Genomic DNA, 21948 nt, shown 5'->3' on the forward strand with positions numbered 1-21948 from the left:
CGTAGGGACACTGCCTTCAGCGCCAGTCCGAGGCGGTGTACGCGGCAAACGATACTACCGCAACGGCTGCACTATGACAGTCATTTTAAAGAAATCTCTTCAATTCCTAAGCAAAACAAACTTTCTTTACATAAGGGGAAATGCACCATGAAAGTCATTATGGTACGGCGACATCTGCGCATGTCAGTCAGCTACGGTTTTTATTTATATGCGTGAGGGATCTATGAATAAACGTTGCTTGTTTATTTGGACCCGTGTGTAGTACAAGCTGTACTACAAGGGCTTCTTTATTGCTTCAAATGAATGCAGTAAAGTGAATGCGGCTTTTTGTATGTGAGCACGAAAACAAGCGTTGACATGGGCTTACGGGAATGGTCACGGGTCTCGACGTCGCCTGAACAAATATGTCGTAGAGGGCGCATTTTGGACACCACCTATTCGAAGGAAGAGAATGGTAGTCGTGGATGGCACTGTATTAATGAGGTGATGACATTTTGAGTGAATGACTTAATAACATGTTATTGGTGGAAAGGATGGATCCTTCGTCGAGACAGGGCGTCGGTGCTTCTGGGCGTTGTAATTGAAGTAGTCGCTCTAAAGGTTCTGAGGTTTAGTCAGGTCAGTCCTATAAGGAATGAACAAGCAGTGATGGGAAATAATCAACGGACGTGCAATAGCGAGGTACCTGCGGAAGGCCCGAGTTCGGCACCAGGTTTAAACGAGATGATGACCGCTGCCCAGGGTCATGCACGTCCACACACATCAACTTATGCTTCTCTGGCACGCACGCCACGTCTACAGGTGGTGCAGTGTCAAACCCTGCCGTTTCCCCCTTGTTGGGCCAGGCTTCATGGTGATCGTTGCCTGGTTTCCTGTCCTAGCGAGAGCAGCGTCCAGGCAAGCAGGGGTGCGACACTGCGTGCGAGGCACAAGTAGCGCCACGTGGGCTCCTGCGGCCACGGACGGTCCTGCGCATAAACGAGAACCCTTTCACGTTGAATACGAAGAGCACGCCGCACGGCGCAGCGGGCGAGCGTGATTGGCCACCGCCATCTCCGCCTTTTCTACGCAACTGCTCTTACGCTACCAGCAGCAAGTGAAACGCTAACAAGAAGAAAGCGCCTAGTATCTTGCATTGCTACATTTAGAGGTCTGTGTGCCGTATTTTCATATTTACGTTTGAAACGCAGATTCGGGACTGCTTCAAACTGAGTGTACGGCGTGATTGTGCATCGTTGACATATTCTATTACACTTGTAACAGGTACTGCGATGATTATTTGTCTGTTCACATTTTAATTGATGCTAGTCACGCGAAACGTTACTAAATTTCTCTGTTGTCTGTGGCAACATATTATTACAGTGCATTTGGACAGGACTGTGAACGCAAGAGGAGACGAAGAGGGAAGCCGACGCACTATGTACAACTGTTTACATGGGGAAAAGTTAGTGGCAATCGCGCAGGCTGGTAGAGAGGCTACAGCTCCAGGACAGAGTCTACCACTTCCTCTTCGTCGCCCTAACCCTAGCGTTATCAGGAAACAGGCCACGGAATGCCGGCTTTAGAGGATATCTAACAGGATATGGTTGCGGTGTTGTTCTCGTTTTTAGGGTGTCTGTAGTCGAATTTGTGTACGGAATTGCTCGCGAAATTTATTTTTATGTGATCTCACAGAAATCATCGGGATTTGCGTAGAAAGGAGCTTGTTGATTAGACTCAAGAACTGACCAAGACTGACCAAGAACTGACTCAAGACTCAAGACTGACCATGCGGCAACGTAGTGTTTCCTACTAAAATTGCGACATAAAGCACTGGCGCTGCCATTGTTCAGCTAGAATGGAAATGATGGTTATTACACGGACTTGTCTGATCCATGTGCCAAAGTTAGCTTTCATAGCGTGTCTGATGTACAACAGCGCAACGTCTCATTCGTCGATCTTACCGTCTTCATCCCTTACAGCCGTTCGCGAATTTTTAGTTGCAGCTCCGAGTGTTCTTCTCTTATATGGTTCCAGTATCTTTCGGGGCGTCTTTATCTTTTTGCGAATGTTTTGCACCCAACTTCACTTGCGCACTTAATTTTCTCTTGCTCGAGCTCGCTCGCCATCCTTTTCTTTTCGCGGTATTTGCTCCAGCGAATGACGTTTTGGCTTCTCCACAATCCCTTGACGCCTGCTTACGCTCGTCTGTAGCTGGCTTTATTTCCTTGTTCCACCACTTACGTGCTTTCCTCTTTCCAATCCAACAATCTTTTTCTTATCTTTCCTATCTCCTCCTGCATAACGTCTACCAGCTCCTTATATTCCCAGATTGCTGTAGGAAAACCCTCCATTTTCTTCTTGATGTATTTTTTGCAATCTCTGTTATTTACTTTTTGTTCATGTTTAGATATTCTGATGCTATTGCTTCATGCTTTGCATTAGCACCTCTCCCAAATTTTAAGCTTAAACCTTTATAATCGCTAGCCGGCCAGCCCATCTTTTCCGTGTTTATCATCATTTGGTATAGTTGCTCGCACATCGTTTCTGAGACTAAGGCGTAATCGATACATGACTGCCGATTTCCGCACTGCCATGTTACCTGTCCACGAGACTTATTCTGCCGGTTAACTATTATAAGGTTCTGGTCATCGCACATATCCAGCACTAGAGAAACGTTGCAATCAGTATTTCCGACTAAATAACCCATGCGCGCGTTCACATCTCCCACTAATATCACCTGGCCCGATTTCTCCAACTCATTAAAGAAACCCTGAAATGATTTTCACGATTTTGAACAAACGTACCGAGTCGTTAGAGTGGGCCCTTCTTATCATTAATTGACGCATCTAAGTGTTCCGCGTAAAGCGTGCAATTTATTATAAGGTTTTAAAAATGTACATCGCTGCCGATCGCAGCACATCGCTAGGCTGAATTATAGGCCGCGCCCTACCCTGCCCCAATGACGTTAGTAGGGCGAACTATCCGATTGCCTGCTCAGGGCGCGTCATCAAAATTTTTCCAACTTTATGATGAAAAACTGTTGTTCGTAATAGTTGGAATGTTAGTTCATTTGTTTCTACAGAAAGAAAGCAACAGAAGGTGAATGTCCAAAAACAATTTCTCACTACACTTAAGTACTTCCCACCCACAGCAAGCATCGTCTGCTTGTGTTACAACGTGCTCACTTTTGACGAGACCTCCGCGGTCAGAGTCGGTCTCAGTCTTTTCGCCAGCACCTCCATTCGACTTTGAAGCGTTGTGGGCTACAAACGTAGCGACTGGCAATATGTCAAGCTGCGACATCGTGTCCCGCTACAAGGCAGCAGACGAGCAGACTGGCTGCAGCGCATCGGACTGCCGCTGTCCGATCGGCGCCAGAGTTTGCGCGTTTGCGGCCGTCGCTTTACACCGGAAGATTACTAACGCAATGCACACGGAATACAAAGGAATAGAGCAACCCGAGTTAGACGCACTTATAACCTTGGAAGAAATATACGCGGCAGCCCAATCTTTTCGCAAAAACACGGCTCCAGGAAATGATCGGATTACTACTGCCGTGATCCGAAACCTCAGTGACGCAGCCCTAACACAAATCATGAACTTCTTTAATGAGAAAGTGTGGAGTGAGGGTGGAGAACTCCCAATAGAATGGAAAGAGTCCAATGTCACCCGAATACCAAAGCCGGGTAAATCCAGGGCTCTCCAGTACCTAAGACCGATTTCGCGGACATCATGCGTGGGAAAGTTGTTTGAAAAAGTGACCTTAACCAGAATGTCCAACTACGTAGAGACGGAAAACCTACTACCCAGCAACATGTTCGGCTTCAGGCCACACATATAAGTGCAGGACGTGTTCCTCCTTCTGAAGTACGATGTCCTGCACCCGATCAGAGGCTCGAGTGACAATTTTATACTGGCGCTCGATATCAAGAAAGCTTTTGATACAATCTCCCATGACTCGATCATGGAAGGCCTGGAGTCCATAAACTGTGGCCGCCGCATATATGCGTACGTTAGGTCCTTCCTGACACACCGAACCGCGACAATAGGTCCGACACTTTCGACCTCCCGAACAGAGGCACCCCGCAAGGAGCTATACTTTCTCCTATCCTCTTCAATGTGAGCATGCGTAAGCTCGCCATTGAACTACAGCAGGACCCAGATTTAGGCGTCGCTATTTACGCGGACGACATAACTGTTTGGACACGAAGAGGGTCGTACGCGGAAAAACAGGACAGACTCCAGAGATCAGTGGACAAGATAATGGCTTTCACGGACGAAGCAGGGATGAAATGTTCCCCTGAGAAGACCTAGCTGATCAGAATCAGGCCTAAATACGCGAGAAAAAACGATATCGTACCAACAACGATACATCTGGATGAACGTCCCATTAGGGAGGTGAAAATACTGCGCATTCTGGGAATGTGGGTACAACAGAACGGAGGCACCACACGCCATCCAAAAGTTGAGAGCCACCGCAGCGAACGTAGCCCGTATGATACAAAGGATATCCAGCAGTAAAGGTGGGCTAACTAAAGTATAAACGAGCAGGCTGGTCCACGCCTTTATAATTAGCCGGGTCACGTACGCACTCCCGTACCAAGCACTAACAAACCAGGAGATGAAACAACCTAATACAATTATAAGGAAAGCCTTCAAGGCAGCGCTTAGCCTCTCCGAAAATGCTTACAATGATCAAGTTGAGAAACTGGGCATCTACAACAGCTTTGAGGAATACGCGAGCGCGCTCCTCATAGCTCAAAGAGAGCGGCTCTGCTCAACGAACCAGGGACGTGTAGTTCTAGAAAAGCTGGGCTTCACGCCACGACCGCTGTACTGCGACCGCTGTACTGTCTGTTACTAGACAGGGACACGAGATATCATATCACGGTGGCACCGATACCAAAGAATATGCACACAACGTACCATGCAGGTAGAAGACGAGCACGAACTGCAACCTTGCGGAATCGTTTTGGGACAGGTTCTACCGCGTACTACACAGACGCTAGCAGAGCCAGTAGAGAGACTCACACGCTAGCAGTCATTCAAAAACAACGTGTCATAACGGCCACAGTCGTAACTCGGTCCACGTGTGCGGCCGAAGCGGCTGCAATAGCCGTGGCCATTGCAGACGCGGAACACAGAAATGAATCGGCAGTCATACTCTCCGACTCGCAGACAGCGTGTCGCCTGTTTCCCAAAGGGACGGTACCCAAAATGTTACGTAGAATTCTGGGACAAACCCTGACAGAACACCACGACATTATTTGGTGTCCTGCTCACGAGGGCTTGGAGAGTAACGTTGCGGCAGACCGTACAGCTGGACGATTCAACAACCGAGCTGCGGCCGAGCCGAGCGCGGTACTTCTTTCAAGCACTCGTGACACTCTTCTACAACAGCGGGAGGAACGCAGAGGGTACGGTCATCCACACAAGGCCCTTAACAGACATCAGAGTAGGGACTGGCGACGCATTCAAACAAACAGCTTCCCCAACCTGCATCAACTCAGTAAAATAAACCCAACTAGATTTCTGGACGTCTGTCCATGGTGTTCTAACAAACCCACACTACAACATATCACATGGGAGTGCCTGGATCGGCCTTCACATATTACTAGCCCATATATAACTGCACATCCATTTATGTTAAATAGGCAGTGGCAGGCATGGCTTGCGGACGAGGGAAAGGAGAGCCAAGCCCAGCGAGCCGCTCGCGCCAGTAGAGCCCTGGACTAAGGGCCCAACCACGCTCGCCTACTTTTCTTTTTGAAAAAATAAAGTTACTTTCCTTCCTTCCAATAGCATTTCGCGAGTCCGGTATTCGCGAAAACGCAAACGCAAGTTTGCCCGTTCCGTTTAACTGGATGTAAAAAACGTGCGCTGCTTAGCGTGCGCTACACTAGCCCAATTTACATGAATGCGACAGTGGCGCATCGCATTTCCAAGCGCATTTGGGAAAGGGGACGCGACGCCGTTTACATGTAGCGCATTAACTGGATGGATGGATGGATGGATGTTATGAGCCCCTTTGGAACGGGGCGGTGGGTTGCGCCACCAAGCTCTTGCTACTATACTGCCTAATATCCTACCTAGGTTGAACAATGAAAAAAGGAAAAAAAAACTCTGAACTACCATGCCGAAATTTTTTGATCCCCTATTGCGAACTGTGCTTTTGTACGTCTCCGTCTTTTGTCGTTTCCCTACTATTCTTCCACCAATCCTCCAGTCGCCTCTTACTAATGTCTCTTGCGGACATGTTTGCTTTACCACTGCTCCCACTGAACCCAAGGGCTTCAAGGAGGCCAGTGGTGCCTAAATCGACCGCTGGGTAGACGTCTTCACATTCTAATAAAACATGCTCCGTAGTTTCCCTAGCTTTACCGCAGCAAGCACATGCTTCTTCTTCCTTCTTATATCTCGCTTTATAGGTGCGTGTTCTAAGGCATCCCGATCTCGCTTCGAAAAGTAATGAGCTTCCCTTTGAGTCATCATAAATGGTTTCTTTCCTGATTTCGTTTTTTCCTCTTAAGTAGTTACTCATGGCAGGTTTATTTTCCATTGCCGCCACCCATGACATTAATTCAGCCTCTCTGACTTTCCGCTTGACCTTCTTCGTTGCTGTGTTACCCACCCTACGGGCCGCATACTTGCTGGTAAGCTTCCTATATTTTTTCCTCCACTGTGAATCAATGTTTTCCATATTCGACGATCTAACTTTCACGAGAACGTAGCGCCACATGGTGTCGTATAACGGAAGTGCAGCCGACTTCCGGTGTAACTGGTTTCCGGTAGTGGGCTGAGTGCACATTGGTGGCTGAGCGCCGAGAAATAGACAGTTTTTAGTTTAGCGTACGCAACTTATAGCGTACGCTGTACGCTATAGCGTAGCGTACGCTAAGCAGTGCAGGTTTTTTTACAGTTTTAGTTGGCCAGCGAGATCTTCGGATCTGAGAGGCCATATGCCGTCGTTGCGGCTATTTCCCGACTCTAGCGAGAGGTAGCGCTGACATCTGGGATGTTTCTTTCGTTAGGCTTCGACTCGTTGCAAACGAGAAGCGATCTCGAAAACACCACAAGGTTATCTATAACACTCTGTCGTCGAAGCGGCCTGAGACTAAGCAAAAGCCGCTTACACAATCATTTGCTGCGAACGAAGTGCAGTTTACAAAAGCAATGCCAAATTCAATTCGAAGCGGGCAGCCGGGACCTCCGCCATGTTGGTGGCTAATTCGTTCCCATAATTTCTAATGCGACGATCCTGCGTTTACATGATGGAGGAACGAAACTGAGGAGAGGCCCTACCCCTAAAACCCCTGAAACTTCGTAAAGTAGTGCCACTCTCCTCCTCCGCCTTTACTCCTCTCTTTCACGCTCCCTCCTCGACCATGGCGCCGCCTACGATGCTCGAGCGCAGCAGGCGACCTTTCGCAGAGTGAATGCACGCATAGCAAGGCAGTGCTCTTTAGGCGTTCACGTTGGCTTTCCAGCTCCGCGTAACTTCGTGTACAGCATAGAATTTCAAGTCGGATGCTTGTAGAAATTCGGTAACGGTAGCGTTTGTTTCATTTTTTTGATAACTGTTTCTTAAAAAAAGTATCTGAAGGAGTGTGAGCGCTGTGCGTTGACGACTGCGAATGTATCGCGTGCCCTACAATTAGGTACGCAACATTTGTCAAGGGCGTGCCGCAAGATCTTGTTGCGAATGGTTGTAAATAACACGTTTACCATCGAATGACAACCTCTTGGTTTCCAGCAAGCCCTCAGTCTAAAGAATCCGCGCCGCCCTTACCATGTGAATTCGCGGTGCGTATGAGCTATGACGTACAAAGGCTGACGGGGATCACTGCTCTGGAGGTTCGAAAGTGTATTACAAGCTACAGTGCCGCCAACGTGCGTGCTTTCCAATCTAAGCGCGCGCAAAGCCTCAGAGGTGGGTGCTCGTGCTATTATGTTTCTCGTGTCTCAACGCCGACAGAAATACCGCGGCCGATCATCGAGTCGGGACTGTGCGTACACAAGAAAATAAAATGAGTTTTTAGCATTCGTGCGCGAAGCGGGAGCGCGATAACAATGCTTGACTAAGTCTCAAACAAGACTACTGTGGCCTGCAGTATTTTTTTCAGGTTAATGACTTATCACGAATAACACTTCATCGTGCGTTGGTTCATCCGTTTACTAAGTGACGTACCTGTCGCGAACCGAGTTGCACTGAGGTGCATGCATTCAGGACGGTTGCACTCCCTTCGAAGTAACATTTGCGAGACATGACTTTATTAGTGAAGTCATGATCGCGCAAAGACCCCCCCCCCCCCCCCCCGCCATGACGCGGCCGAAATTGCGTCAAGCGAAATGATGTTTTATTCATAGGTTAGAATAATATGAAACGGCATTCGAGTTGCAAGTTAACAGTTTATTTTCACATAGCTGCATTACAGATTTGCCTTTTCAGTCACAAGCCCGTGTGCACCATTTTTTGTCTCATTGCGTAAATAAACGCACCAGCCTAAGAGTCCTACAGCAAGCGCGTCTCAATTAGGCATAATGGCTTTAGAAACTAATAGTGGCATAGATGAGCAAGCGAACCACTATATGAGCGCGCGAACTAAACGAGCGAGCAAACGACTAAACGAGCGTGCGAACGAACGAGCAAACGACTAAGCACGAACGACGACTAAACCAGCCAGGGAACAGGCGGGCGACCGCACGTTTTCTTTGCGAGTGCTCCACCGCCGCATCTTAAGCTTCGCACACTTTAAAGCTCACGCGAATTAGCACATACGTCTCAATTACCTATGATGCGGTCGCTCGACGACGAACGCACCGCGTAACACGGTTTCGGGAGAGCACGCATGCTTTTCATCGGTGCCTCTGTATCGCAAATCCACCGGGCGACCGCCAACGAGGAACACGAACAAATGAGTCTATCTAAAGAAGGCTAGTAAAGGCTGTTTCACATATGCTGCGACTGCAACGACGAAAATCGGTGCTGTCGCACGCGTCGCAATGCGATTTTTAGAGGGCTCATTTCACACGATTGGGATTTCAACAATGCGACTAGTGCGACGCCCAGGGTCGCTTACTGCCAGGTTTTGTGGCACACGCTGCATAATTCTTTTATTGTAGTGAATAAAACGTTTACACTATAATATTATTGATTTCTCTTGATTAGAAGCAAATAATATGTACGTTTACTAATTTAAAAACGTTAGTTAAGATTTGTCTTGGAGTGCGCGACAGCGGTTTCTGTAGTTCAGTGCGACATCGAGCACGTAAACAGATGTTCGCAGGTGGTTCAGCGGTTCTTTATTCTATGGTTCAGCGCTGTGTGTTGTCTTATCTACCTTCTATGACCGTTTCGTTCTGCCTGCGCTACAACAATCTACAAGATGACTTATCGACAAGTTCATACAGCTACCCTCACCGCGTATGCAGTATTCGGAATTCGGCTGCCACGAAGTTGTCGTGTCAGCCCAACAAGATCCTCGCGCTACCCGTGCTCGGCGTCAGCTTCTGGAGAAATGATGCGTGTATATTGCCCGTCATTGCGCATATGTGGTGCCTCCTCCTAGCCATATTCTTACGCCAAACGCAAAAGAAGCACCAACCCGAACGCCCGCGTGTGCCTTTGAACGAAGCCTCAAACGATTTGTGTGATTACGACGTGGAATGAAAATTGTGTAGTGAAATTCAACCTTAGCGCTAGCCTGGTTCGTCCATCGCCGTGCTTGCGCTGCGAATATATATGTGGGAGCCCTCTCTAAATATTTCTAAAGGCGCAAAAGCCGACGCATCAGATGTTTCGAGCAGTTACCGTCACTTTTGTAGAAACCTGTACGTTGTAACATAGCATTCTAAAAGACACGCTTCTCGTTCACTTTGTTGTCCCGTGTCTCGCGCTGGTAGTATACTCGGAACTTCTAACAAGAAGACCGTATCAATACGCGCTATTCATAATGCAGAATCGTAGGCCCACGGCAGGCGCACTTGCCGTAGAATTTTCCAGCTTTCTGCTCAGCCTCGCACACCTCTCACGGTTAGCCTGTTTTGTGGAAATAAGTATTATTATTATATTATTAATGTTATTAGATATTATAGTTTCTTCACGGTAATTTATAGCAATCATCCAGATTTCTTAAGCTAGTCATGCATTTAACCTGTATTAGATCAACATTTTTATGGCATGCTTATGGGAGTCATTTCAAACTAGATTGCTCAGCCAGAGAAAGTAGAAATGCAAGTTCAATGTTTATTCCAATTTGGTATTCGTAAACAGGTTGTATTGGCAGAATTTTATGCCTGCTTGCATTTCCTGCAATTCAATGTTCAGAGCTAGAAAAACTGATTCCTTTTCTTGCTGTCGAAAGGCTGCTTCAATGTCGATAGCAAGCTATAATTATTCATTTCGAAAGTGTTAAGTAATGACTATATGTCTGAGCTTATCACTGCGTTTTTGTTCCACGAACACAATTAAGTTTTCTCTCTCCCTCTCATTGACAGCCATGGAATGAAACCGTTCACTTTCATAAGTATCAGGATACAAACATTCTGGAGTTTGTCCTGAGCATTTGTCTGCATCCTATAGTGTGCATGTTTGTATCAAGTTCTGGGGTTACAATCGCAGTGATCTACACATATTGTTATATTGCAACAAACAAATTTATTTAACTTTGTTTTCAAATCTACAATGTGGCCATGCAGTAACGACTACATTAATAAGCAAAAAAAACTGCAGATTCAGTGTGCGTGTTGGAATCCATGCGAAGTGAAGTTTTTGTCAAGTGGTCAATTAAATGCTGTTAAAGTAACTGCGATATATACAATTTGTCTTGATTTCAACAATCGAACATGTCATGTTTTGCAAGGTTTGCTTATGCACCGCATAGGTCACAACCTTAATGTCATGTAATCTTTATGCATTACACTGTTCACAAACCACACCGAAACGCTAATGGCAGTTAATGTAGATGCACGCTGCGAGACACCAACACAGTGACGTTTGTTGAGCAAGGAATGGTGCGAGGTGTATACAGATGAATGAATGACGTGCTTATGTACTTATTTATTTATATACCTCGCAGGCTGCAAGGTTGGAGTATTATGCGAGGGGGAATAAAAAAGTTGTTACAAAAGGAAGAAGGGCAGAACATTAAGAAAAAAAAACAGCAAAAAAGCAGTACCAATACATTGCACCAACTAGCCCAACGTATTTTACCGGCACAACATTATACAATACTTAACAAACAATAGCAGAAAAAGTTACTGCCCATGCATCCTGTACAGACGGTAAACCAGCGAAGCTGAAATGTGCGGCCCCGGTGTTTATCACTGAGTTAATTCCAATGGTTTATTCAAGTCTTTCTATATTATTGGTTATGTCTGTGTTTCTTAATGAGGTTATGCACATGCTTGGCTTGGGTTTATCACATTGTTTATTTGTAATGCCACACATCGTACTTTGCAAGATCACCATCATGGAAAGTGCAATGAGTGGTTCATTGTGTTAATCCAGCGGGTCCATCAAAGTATTTCTGAATTATGTTATGCACTTGTGTCTTGTAATGCGTTAATCATAATGTTTATGACTCAGTTATGCACTGTAGTTACCAAGTGACGCACCGGGGCTGCACATCTCATTTAATTAAATACAGGGACACATTTTTGAACCTATTGGGAAGTCGGAGAGAGACTGCTGCACGCGCGCTCTGCTGCTAGAGCTGCTGCTGCTACTCGTGAATTCATTAACTATATTGCAACAGAAATACGATGGACAAAAACGAAGTGAACACACAGAGTGCTTCATTCTAGTCTGTTGTCTATCTGTTGCACTCTAGTTAATAATGAATACACACAAACTCATCTAGTTTTCAGTTATTATGTCAGGCTTATAAGCCCTCTTGTGTCCTGGAATATCTGCATGGCTATGTATCCTGTAATTTAATTTCTGGCCATGTGCTTACAAGTCGCGTGTCAATCTCCTGATTTTCCTGACAATCTTGTGTGTTGTGCAGGCCCAGACAGTTTCTGGTGAATCCATGCAGGGTGTTGCGCAGGGTGTAATCTGCACTACAAGTGCTGCTTTGATTGCTTTCAGTTCAGCTTTTCTAGGTGTAGGATGACCTGGAATGGTACTCACTTATATGGGGTTTTGTTTTATGCAGTATCATACTACTGTTACACTGCTATTGCCAGGTCAGTGTACATATTATATGTGCCTTATGTTTGCTTGCATCTTCATGATTAGCAAACTCCTCTGTGTGTTTGGCAGTTGCATACAGTCTCCTGGCCTAATTGTTTGCCCCCATATTTAACGGTATGGGCCTGTTGTGTTTCAAGTTCAGGTACTCTCGAGGTTGTATTTCTGAAGGGAGGGGTAGTCGTCTTTGCATCTCACATGCTAGCTGGCATAGTATCTTGGGACGAGGTTCTGAGCTCTTGAGACAAAGAATTTGTGCTGCAGGCTGCAACTGTACTCTGTCTAGGTGCTTGTTCGTTATCTCTTTCTCTTAGAGGTCTTCAAGCATGGTAAAGTTGGAAAGACCTATTATTACTACCCGATGCCTGTATTCGATGAGTTGTCTTTTTTGTGTGCTGCTGGTAATTCATACTGTACCATACCTTGGACACAAGCACAGCATCTGCGATTTTCCATAGTATCCACTCATCCACCCCCATGATTTCGAGATTATTCTTTTCAACAGGTGTGGAAGCTGCGTCCAGGCATTGCATAATTGTTTCACCCACGTGCCGTCATGGGCTTACACTAGCTGAGGATTTGTGGATGTTGACTTGCGGGCATATTTGTCCAGCGATGTGGATCACAATGTGCAATCTGGGGTAGTTCTTGATTCTAGTCTTTCTTTTTTTTCTGAAGTCAATATGAGCTGGGACTTATCAGAAAGCGAGAGGCCAGAGTGGCCAAGAAAGTCTGTGCAGTGTTGTCGAGGGCTTGTTGCATCATTCTTGATTTCTATAGAAGGTAGCTTTCCCATAGACTGTAATACACCATAGGCTGTAGTGTTTCTTCTAGTATGCCCGTGTTGTTGGTGTGTGTGGTCCAAATGTACCTCCAACTCTCACCTGAAATTTTCTGTCTTTCAGAAAGTTACTGTTTAAGTGCTCTACGAGAAACTTTATTGCTCATCGTTCCTCTTATTAGATTAGCATGAGACAGTACTGCTGTTAAAAGCCTCTTCACTCTCTTCATTCTTTCATAAGCGGTCTTACACAATGTCCTGCAATAACGTTTCTGCTGCTTATGGCCCACTCATATCTGCCAGGAGGGACAACTCTTGAAAAAGGTTTTCATTGTGCTATGTGTGCGACGTAGTATGAGCATTCATGCCTTGACATTTATACATCTGTTGAACCAGCTTCCTGACAGAGTACTTGCTATACGTGATCATGCTTATTTGTGCAGTGCTGTTGAACAATACATATTGATGCAATGAATATTTACACACTCGAATTATCACGAAAGATGGTTGTTTTACAATTCTGCCGTTTGTTTTCTATTGATGTTAGATTTTGCATAAGTATGCCCCTCTATGCAATAGTATTTTGAAGTTTAAGGGTTCAATAAAAGGTGAACTAAATCTTAGTGCAAGAGATTTTTTTTCACCTATGACTCCCATCGAAATGCGACTTCCATGGCTGGCGAATCCACCCCTCGCCTTGTGTTAGCAGCAGAATGCTATAGCCACAGTGGCAGGTGAACAAATTGAAGAACAATATTTATGTCTCCAATTTTTTTTCTTGCCTGTATGTAAGTAAAGTTTGGAATAAGGTTGTCATTGCAAAAAAAGCCCAGTTTGTGGTCCTTTATTGAATAAACCACATATTGTGTATAGTTGAAATGCAGAAATTTGTTCTAAAATCCTCGGCTGATATATATTCTTACAAGTAGCATGGTATTTCATTACTTATAAAGATAGTAATCGCAGCGGATATCGTTATATGGGTTTACACACTAATATATGTGATCACAAACTTATTAGAAACTTACTAGAAACATGTAAGGTATGAATGTTTCTGCACATTTGATCAGCTGTGAACGTGCAAGAACTGCTTGTACTGGCTGAACTGGCTGACTTCACTGCACAGTTTTGATTTACTTTTCTCCAGCGTGTCGTTTTATACTGTTTTATCCCCACAAGAACAGGCCGTTTGCCTGCTTTTCGCATTGTTGCACGAGTTCTACATGATTGTGCAGGAGGGCACGTTGTCACTGTGCCACTATAGCAAGCAATTTACTTAATCTACTAGGTGTAGAGTTAATTACCTTTCAAAGCAAGTGTTAATACAGATGCAGTAAGAATACAAAGTCCGCAACATAGTCAATGTTTATTGGTTTATGTGCAAAAAAAAATTTCTCCAGAGATGAGGTGCAACTTAACGTGCATGTAATATTTTATTCAAGCCACGGATTTAATGCTATAGTTGCAAATTCATTACGATAGCCGACACTTTTGCTCTGTCAAATTTAATAAGAGGTAAGATAAACTTTCAAGATGCATCGGGAAATTCACGCTTGAAAACCGACAAGAAAATGCAACTGAACGGTACCGCGTTCAGCGCAACGTTCATACTTCGGGTACTTTGCTGTCTTGTCATTTGCCTTTGCCGAGGTTGAAATAATTCAAGCTGCTCCGTAAGCGCGATTTTTGCATGCTACTCAACAAAAGAAAATTGTGACGACCTCGTCGTCTGCTGGGGATCGAACACCTCCTAGCACTGACAACTCGCAAAGGCGTATGAAGCAAATGTGAAAATGCACTTCATTTGCTGTGTAGCTTGTCAACAAACGCATAGCAATTGGAGAAGAATATGCGGTACAAGTTATTTATTCTCCCTTCGCGTACGTACCAAATTCGACGATCCACGTCTCCGCGCATTGCACTGGTCGTGCGAGACGCAATTTTCCAAAACAAACCGGCGGAATAGCTCCGTTCACAGCTCTCCGCACAATTTCGACGGAAAATCGCAGCGATCGGTGAGACGGTGCGACTGTGCGACCAACCGGCTGGTCGCAGCCGAAAAACGGGGGGTCGGCACTGCGACTGCGATTTTCATCGCAAACGACGGAAATCGCACTTCCGGTGCGACGAAAATCGCATCATGTGAAACAGGCTTAAGTAACCACAAAAGGCAAAGGGTTGCTCTCCTGAGGCGCTTTCATGATCGAGACTGAAATTTTATCAAAAGGACTGCGCTGAATCTTAAAAATTTCGTAATCACGTTATCGCACGCAACCTCGCGTGCCCGCGAACTCAAGCCGGTTGGCGTTCAAAACGATTAAGCGCACCAAATATGACTAACACGACCACGTAGTGCGCATATAAGCAAAGCAGACGTTGCGTAAAAATCATGTTAAAGCGTGCGTACAAATGACAACATGCACATTGAACTGTGCAATATCTACTACGTTATTGCCCGCAGCACAATACGCAAGCCTGGCACATACAATACTCTGAGAGAGCCACAACTTACATCACATAGTCGCGCGGAGGAAGATGGTCGGAAGTTCTCCCTCCCGATTCGGTGAAGCCATGTCATTCTTCTTAACGCGTTGCGCTTACCGGACGGTATCGCGAACATATTCTTGCCTTTGCTAAAACTATATTGGCATCCAAACGCGCAGCAGGTCATGGTAACAGAAAATGACGTGAAGCGACGTCGCACTTACCATAAAACATCCTTCGAGGCGTTCACAAGATCAAAACAACACAGAATAGGAACGGAAGGAATGCCGCCAACAAGCGCCGCTTCTCGAGCAAAGATGGCACTGAAGCGCGACTGTAAACAAACGAAGCCGGCGCAAGGGGCCACGTGATGCCATTTGGCCAATAGCGACGCGGCGTCGGCTTCGGCCAGAGCGCTGGAGGAGGAGGTGGCGTCCTTCAAAGCGTGGCACTACTTTACGAAGTTTAAGGGGTTTTACCTACACCCTCCGCGCGCTAGGAGAAAAGTGTGGAGGAAGTGACGTAGTACGGTCTCCTCTTTTTTGCTGATTTTTTATTTCTTTGTCGTAGCGCGCACGCCTTTCGGGCCACAATGGCGGCGTTGTTTTGGTTCTGTGCGCTCACACGTGTTGCTCCGTAGGTTTCGTACCGTGGCAAAGGCGCCGTGCGGGCAGGTTTTTTATTTATTTTTATTTATTTGAGTACCCTAAGGGCCCATTAGGGCATTACATAGGGGGGGACGAAAAAGTTCAAGCATGAGTGAAATCTGTACAATGTAAATATATGAAGGCATTAGGAACCATAAAAAACATCTAGCAGAAGCAAACAAAAAAAAGAAAGAAAGAAAGAAAAGGGTAACGAAATTTATACAATGTTTAGTAGTGTGAAACACGCATAAGAACCTAGAATGTGATGCAAACAATCAGTACCCATCGGAACACGATGGGTACTCAAATCAAATAAACGTTTAGGTAAACAGCCGACACAGATACATAGCAGATGAAACGGAGTGAATTTTACACAATGCCAAGCACTTTAAAACGCTGTTTAAGTAAATATTCAAGAAAATGTGGGTTCTGACAGGTTGACACACTCTAAACAGGTTAGTAGTGCTGCATGAAATGATGATGATTCCGTAAGCGAGACAATGTTTGCAGGTAGCGAGTTCCATTCGGCAATAGATAAAACGAGAGGCGAATTTTGATAAGCGTTAGTCCTGGCAAATATAGGTTTTACTTTATGAACATGGTCTGTGCGGGTAGAGATGTGGGGAGCGGGAAGAATATGGGCTCGAGCGAATGCAGTGTTGCTGTGGTAAAGGCTATGGAAGAAGGTCAACCGTGATAATTTCCTGCGCATGCCAAGTGAAGGGAGATTAAGTAATTTCTTTAAGGCGGACACACTTTGATATCGCGAGTATGAAGTTAAGATGAACCGCGCAGCTTTATTTTGAACTGATTCGAGTAGGTTCGTGAGATTAGACTGATGGGGGTGCCAAATTATTGACGCATATTCTAAAGAAGGCCTGATAAGAGTACTGTATGCTCGAAGTCTGGTATCTGTGTTAGCAAGGTGTAAGTGACGTTTCAGGTAACCAAGTTTTTTGCATGCTTTTGTGGTGATGTGTTCAATGTGAGCATTCCAGCTTAAATTGGAGGTAAACAGGACACCCAAGTACTTGATTGAAGATACTGAGTCAACAGTAATACCGCGTATTGCATATTGGTCAGAGGTAGGTTGAGGTATCGAAGCAAATTTTACGTGTTTAGTTTTGGCTATGTTAATTTCCATCTGCCATGTGTCACACCAGCCAGTTAGTTTTGTTAAATCAGACTGCAACACAGAGATGTCGGCAGGGCAGCTTATTTCATTATATAAGACGCAGTCATCTGCGAAGAGACGTATATGTGAGGTAATATTAGTTGCGATGTCATTTATGTATATTAAAAATAGCAGTGGCCCAAGGACGGATCCTTGAGGAACTCCCGAAGTGACGTGAGTGCGGTTAGAAAAGCAGTTGTCGAGACTGATTACTTGAAATCGGTTCGTTAGGAACTCCTCAATCCATCGCGTCGTGTTGTAGTTAAGCTGTAGGTTTCTAACTTTCAGTTTTAGTCGATTATGAGGTACTCGGTCGAAAGCTTTAGAAAAGTCAATAAAAATGGCGTCTGTACTAATCAATCTGTGCAAAGAAATGTGAATATCTGTTACGAGTTCATAAAGTTGCGTCTGACATGAGCGATTTTGGCGAAAGCCATGTTGGTTATTGAGGAGCAGGTTATTATCGTTAAGATAGGCTATAATGTGAGAGTATAGGATGTGTTCCAGTAATTTGCAGCAGATAGATGTCAGTGATATAGGTCTGTAATTATTAGGGTCTGCTGTATTACCTGATTTAAATACCGGTATCACTAATGCTGTTTTCCAATCTTCCGGTAAGCACCCTGTATCGAGTGATTGCTGAAATATTAGAGATAACAAAACTGAAGAGTAGTGCGAGGTTAATTTTAGAAGTTTAGCGCTTATACCGTCAGGACCTGGGCTCGTTTTATGAGGAAGCCTGTCAATGGCACGAGAAACACCATGTTCCGTTATTATGATGGATGAAAAAGGGAATCGAATAGATGGTTGTTCAAGTATGTGAGTGTTATCAAGTGGCAGTTCGTTAGTAAAAACTGCAGAGAAGCATTTGTTAAATAGCTCAGTGCTATCTTTTGTGTTGAGCACTGCCCCGTTTTCGGGAAGTAGTAAGGGAGCAGTGTGATCTGCTTTTGGGTTAACTACTTGCCAAAACTTTTTCGGATCAGTTTTTATCATATTGGGAAGGGTGCAATTAAAAAACTTGTGTTTAGCTTCGATAATTGTTGTTTCTGTATGGCGTGCTATGGTTTTGTAATTTTGCCAGTCTTCTGGAGCATTTGTTCGCGCAGCTTTTCTGAACGCTCTTTTTTTCTTGTTTATACACTTCTTCACTTCGCGGTTAAACCACGGATCGTTCTGCCTTGAGCTGATGGTCATTCTTGGTCTTCGTGATGGTCATGCGTTGGTCTTCGTGTTTTGTTGCGCTGCGTTATCTGGACCGTGCTCTCCCGGATGTTGCTGTGGCCAGGTGGGACAGGAGGAACTAAAATTCGTGAAATGAACGCGCATGCAACGCTGTACGTAATTTACCGTGCCACGGCAATGGCTACGGACGAAGGAATATCCTCGGGAAATTTTGACCTTTTTTCGCGGAGTCATGCTAACGTGCTAACGATTGCTTAGTATTGCTGCGGAGCGGGCGCGTCCGAGCACCACGGTGTCGCGCAGCGCGGCGTGGTTTCGCGAGAAATGTAAACAAGAGAGGAGAGCTGGCCCGATAGGCGGAGCAACGCCATGAGCAATGCCAACTTCCGGCTTCACTTTAGCTTCACAAAGAGTGACGTCAGGGCCTCGCCTGAGTTTCCTTCCTCCGTGGCTAAACTAAAGCTGTCTATTTCGCGGCACTCAGCCACCAATGTGCACTCGGCCCACTACCGGAAACTAGTTATACCGGAAGTCCGCTGCACTTCCCTTATATGACACCATGTGGCGCTACGTTCTCACGAGAGTTAATGCGCCACATGTAAACAGCGTCGCATCGCCTTTCCCAAAGGCGCTTGGAAATGCGATGCGCCACTGTCGCATTCATGTAAACGGGGCTTGTTTAGTGTACCCGCTAGTATAACCACACTTTTAAACTTACACGCTCAAAAAAATTTGTACCTGTGGGGCTTATGAAAACGAAAAGGGAGGGAACATACGTACGCATGTGAATCGTTTGTTACCTTTCGTGTTCGTGCCTGTTCGTGCCTGTTCGCGCAGTCATCTGTGACTCAGTCGTTACCTGATAGGACCGTTTCGATCCATTTTGATTCCTATTTGAAGTGTTTCTATTGAGGTAGCGATTACATGAACACTCCAATCTCATTTCTGCCACCGGCGTCGCCGTCGCCGTGACGTTCTGTATAAAGTCAAAGGGCGATAAAATCTTCGCCGCATGCTGTACGCTGTATGTGAGAGTGAAAGCGTACGAGGATGGAGCCGGCGATCGCTGCTCAACCCGGCATACGAAAAGGAGGAAAGCGGGGAGGAAGCGCGCGGTGTTTCGTTGATGACAAGGCTCTGGGGGAGGAGGGAGTATGGCCCAATTCCCACCCTGAGTAGGGAGGCGTTGGGGGAGGCACGTTCTACTGTGGGAGGCGCGGGTGGCCGCGCGAGCCCGGCCAGGCCGCTGTATCGTGAAAGCGAATTGCGATGGGGACACACTCCGCCGCGCGCTGTGTTTTCGTGAGTTCACGTTGATGCTAGACGCAGCAGGAAGGTGAATTCGCTCGCTGCTGCTGCCGCGCTCCCTCACTCCAGCGTTTCGACAGCAAGCTTCCGTGGTCGTCGAGTGAGATGTCTGCTTGTGCGCGAGAGACACCATCGTTGGTAATTTAGTTTGTATGCCTCTGTTTACAAACTTCCACGGCCGTTAAAAATACTAATTTTACTTTGTATAGCTAGCTATCGACTAAATCGCTATCGCAATCCACGCTTCGCCTTTCGGGCGAAAGTGCGAGTTATCTTTTTTGACAAATTTTCAGCATCTGGATCGTTCTTTTTTTTAAATGTGTGTTTCTCTGCATACTTTATATTGTAGGGAGAGTCATAGTTTAATGAAAGCTTCATTGTTCGATTCAAGCATACGCAAGTCTCCCTATCTGAGACGGAGGTGACTGAGAGTCAGCGAAAAAAAAAAGAAAGAAATATGATGATATATGGTGATTCTATTGCGTCCACATTTTTTAGTTGAACCGAGCGACGCAGCAGCGTCAAGTACCACGTCAAGTGAGAAGCCGCTCACCTGCGGGTATCCCGGCGGTGCAGTGGAGTCCAGCCGGTGCATGGCCAAGTGGAGCAGCAGCGAGGCGGCGTAAAGCACTGCCGCCGCCAAGGCGGCCGGTCGACGGCGCTGCTTGAGCCTGCGTGCGTCGCGCGAGCGTCGTCATCTCGCAGGCAGAATGTGTGGCCAGTTAAGCGCTGCATCGGGGGAAACTGTCAAAGAAGCCTTGCACTGCGACCATTTTTCAGGATGTTGAAAATGATCTAACCTTCTGTGTGCGTAAAGCGTAGAGAGACAACTGTCCAAGAAGCAATTATTAGTATGTCTGCACACATACGTGTCTAAAAGTGTTCGCACATATATTGGTGTCAAAATTATATATTCTTGTTTATGTACTTGTACAAAAATTTATTTATTTTATTTCAGAATATTGCAGGCCATTGCTCAGACCAAGCAGGAATGAATTTACATTGTTACATAACCAAATGAAAGTAAATATAATCCTAAAGAAATAACTCTAGGCGGAATTCCATTCTTAATAATGCATCCCCTTGACCGGCAGTTATCTGGGGGTGCTCAGCAACAATGACTTCATTTGTGGAAAGAACTCACGCAAGTCGCTACGTTTTCGCACTTCCCAAGATTTCCCAAGTAAAAAAATGGCTACCTTCAAATGCTTGTAAATGATACTGCCTTGCCCCTTGCTCGCATTCGTGGAACTTCTTTTGCAAATTGCACCTTTTGTAACTGTATTTTATGTGTGTATTTTACCTTATAAAAAGAGAAAAAGAAAGAAAGGGAAAAACAAATGAAGAAAGCAGTAAAGCGCCTCACTTGAGAGAACATAAAGGATAGTTATATCGACCGCATCATCATCATCACCAGCATATTTGATGTCCACTGCAGGACGCAGGCCTCTCCCTGCGATCCCCCTGTCCTACGCCAACCGATTTCAACTAGCGCCCGCGAATTTCCTAATTTCACCGCCCCACCTAGTCTTCTGCCGTCCTCTACTGCTCTTTCCTTCTCTTGGCACCCATTCTGTAACCCTAACGGTCCACTGGATATCCAACCTATGCTCTACATGACCTGCCCAGCTCCATTTCCTTCTCTTAATACCGATTAGAAGATCCGATATCCCTATTTGCTTCCTGATCCATACCACTATCTTCCTGTCTATTAAAATTACGCCTAACATTCTTCGATCCATCGCTCTTTGCGTGGTCCTTAACTTGTTCTCAAGCTTCTTTATCAGTCTCCAAGTTTCTGCCCCATATGCCAGTACCAGTAAAATGCACTGATTGCACATCTTCCATTTCAATGATGATGGTAAGCTTCCAGCCAGGAGCAGTCATTGTCTGCCCTATGCGCTCCAACCCATCTTTATTCTTCTGTGAATTTCCTTCTCCTGATCAGAGTTCCCTGTGATTAGTTGACTTAGGTAAACCTACTCCTTCACACACTCTAGAGGCTGACTGGCGATCCTGAACTTTTGTTTCATGGCCCGGTTGTTGATCATTATCTTTGTCTTCTGCACAATAATGTTCGACCCCACCCTTACACTCTCTCTGCTGTTGTATTAAATCCTTTTTTTATAACTCGTCCCCAGTGTTGCTGAACACTACAATATCATTTGCAAATCGAAGGTTGCTGAGATATTCG

General features: G+C 45.6%; 1 protein-coding gene across 1 annotated transcript; it reads right to left on the reverse strand.

Annotated features, from left to right (window-relative positions):
* Positions 1-62: 62 nt before the first annotated feature.
* On the reverse strand, positions 63-20452 carry LOC142570756 (uncharacterized). Its single transcript, XM_075679096.1, has 2 exons — positions 20308-20452; positions 63-968 (listed from the first exon to the last, which is right to left on the reverse strand). The coding sequence occupies exons 1-2, from the start codon at positions 20450-20452 to the stop codon at positions 796-798; spliced, it is 318 nt and encodes a 105-aa protein (XP_075535211.1). The 3' UTR covers positions 63-795.
* Positions 20453-21948: the final 1496 nt, after the last annotated feature.

Source organism: Dermacentor variabilis, chromosome 2 (genome assembly GCF_050947875.1).
Source record: "Dermacentor variabilis isolate Ectoservices chromosome 2, ASM5094787v1, whole genome shotgun sequence".
Lineage (NCBI taxonomy): Eukaryota > Metazoa > Arthropoda > Arachnida > Ixodida > Ixodidae > Dermacentor > Dermacentor variabilis.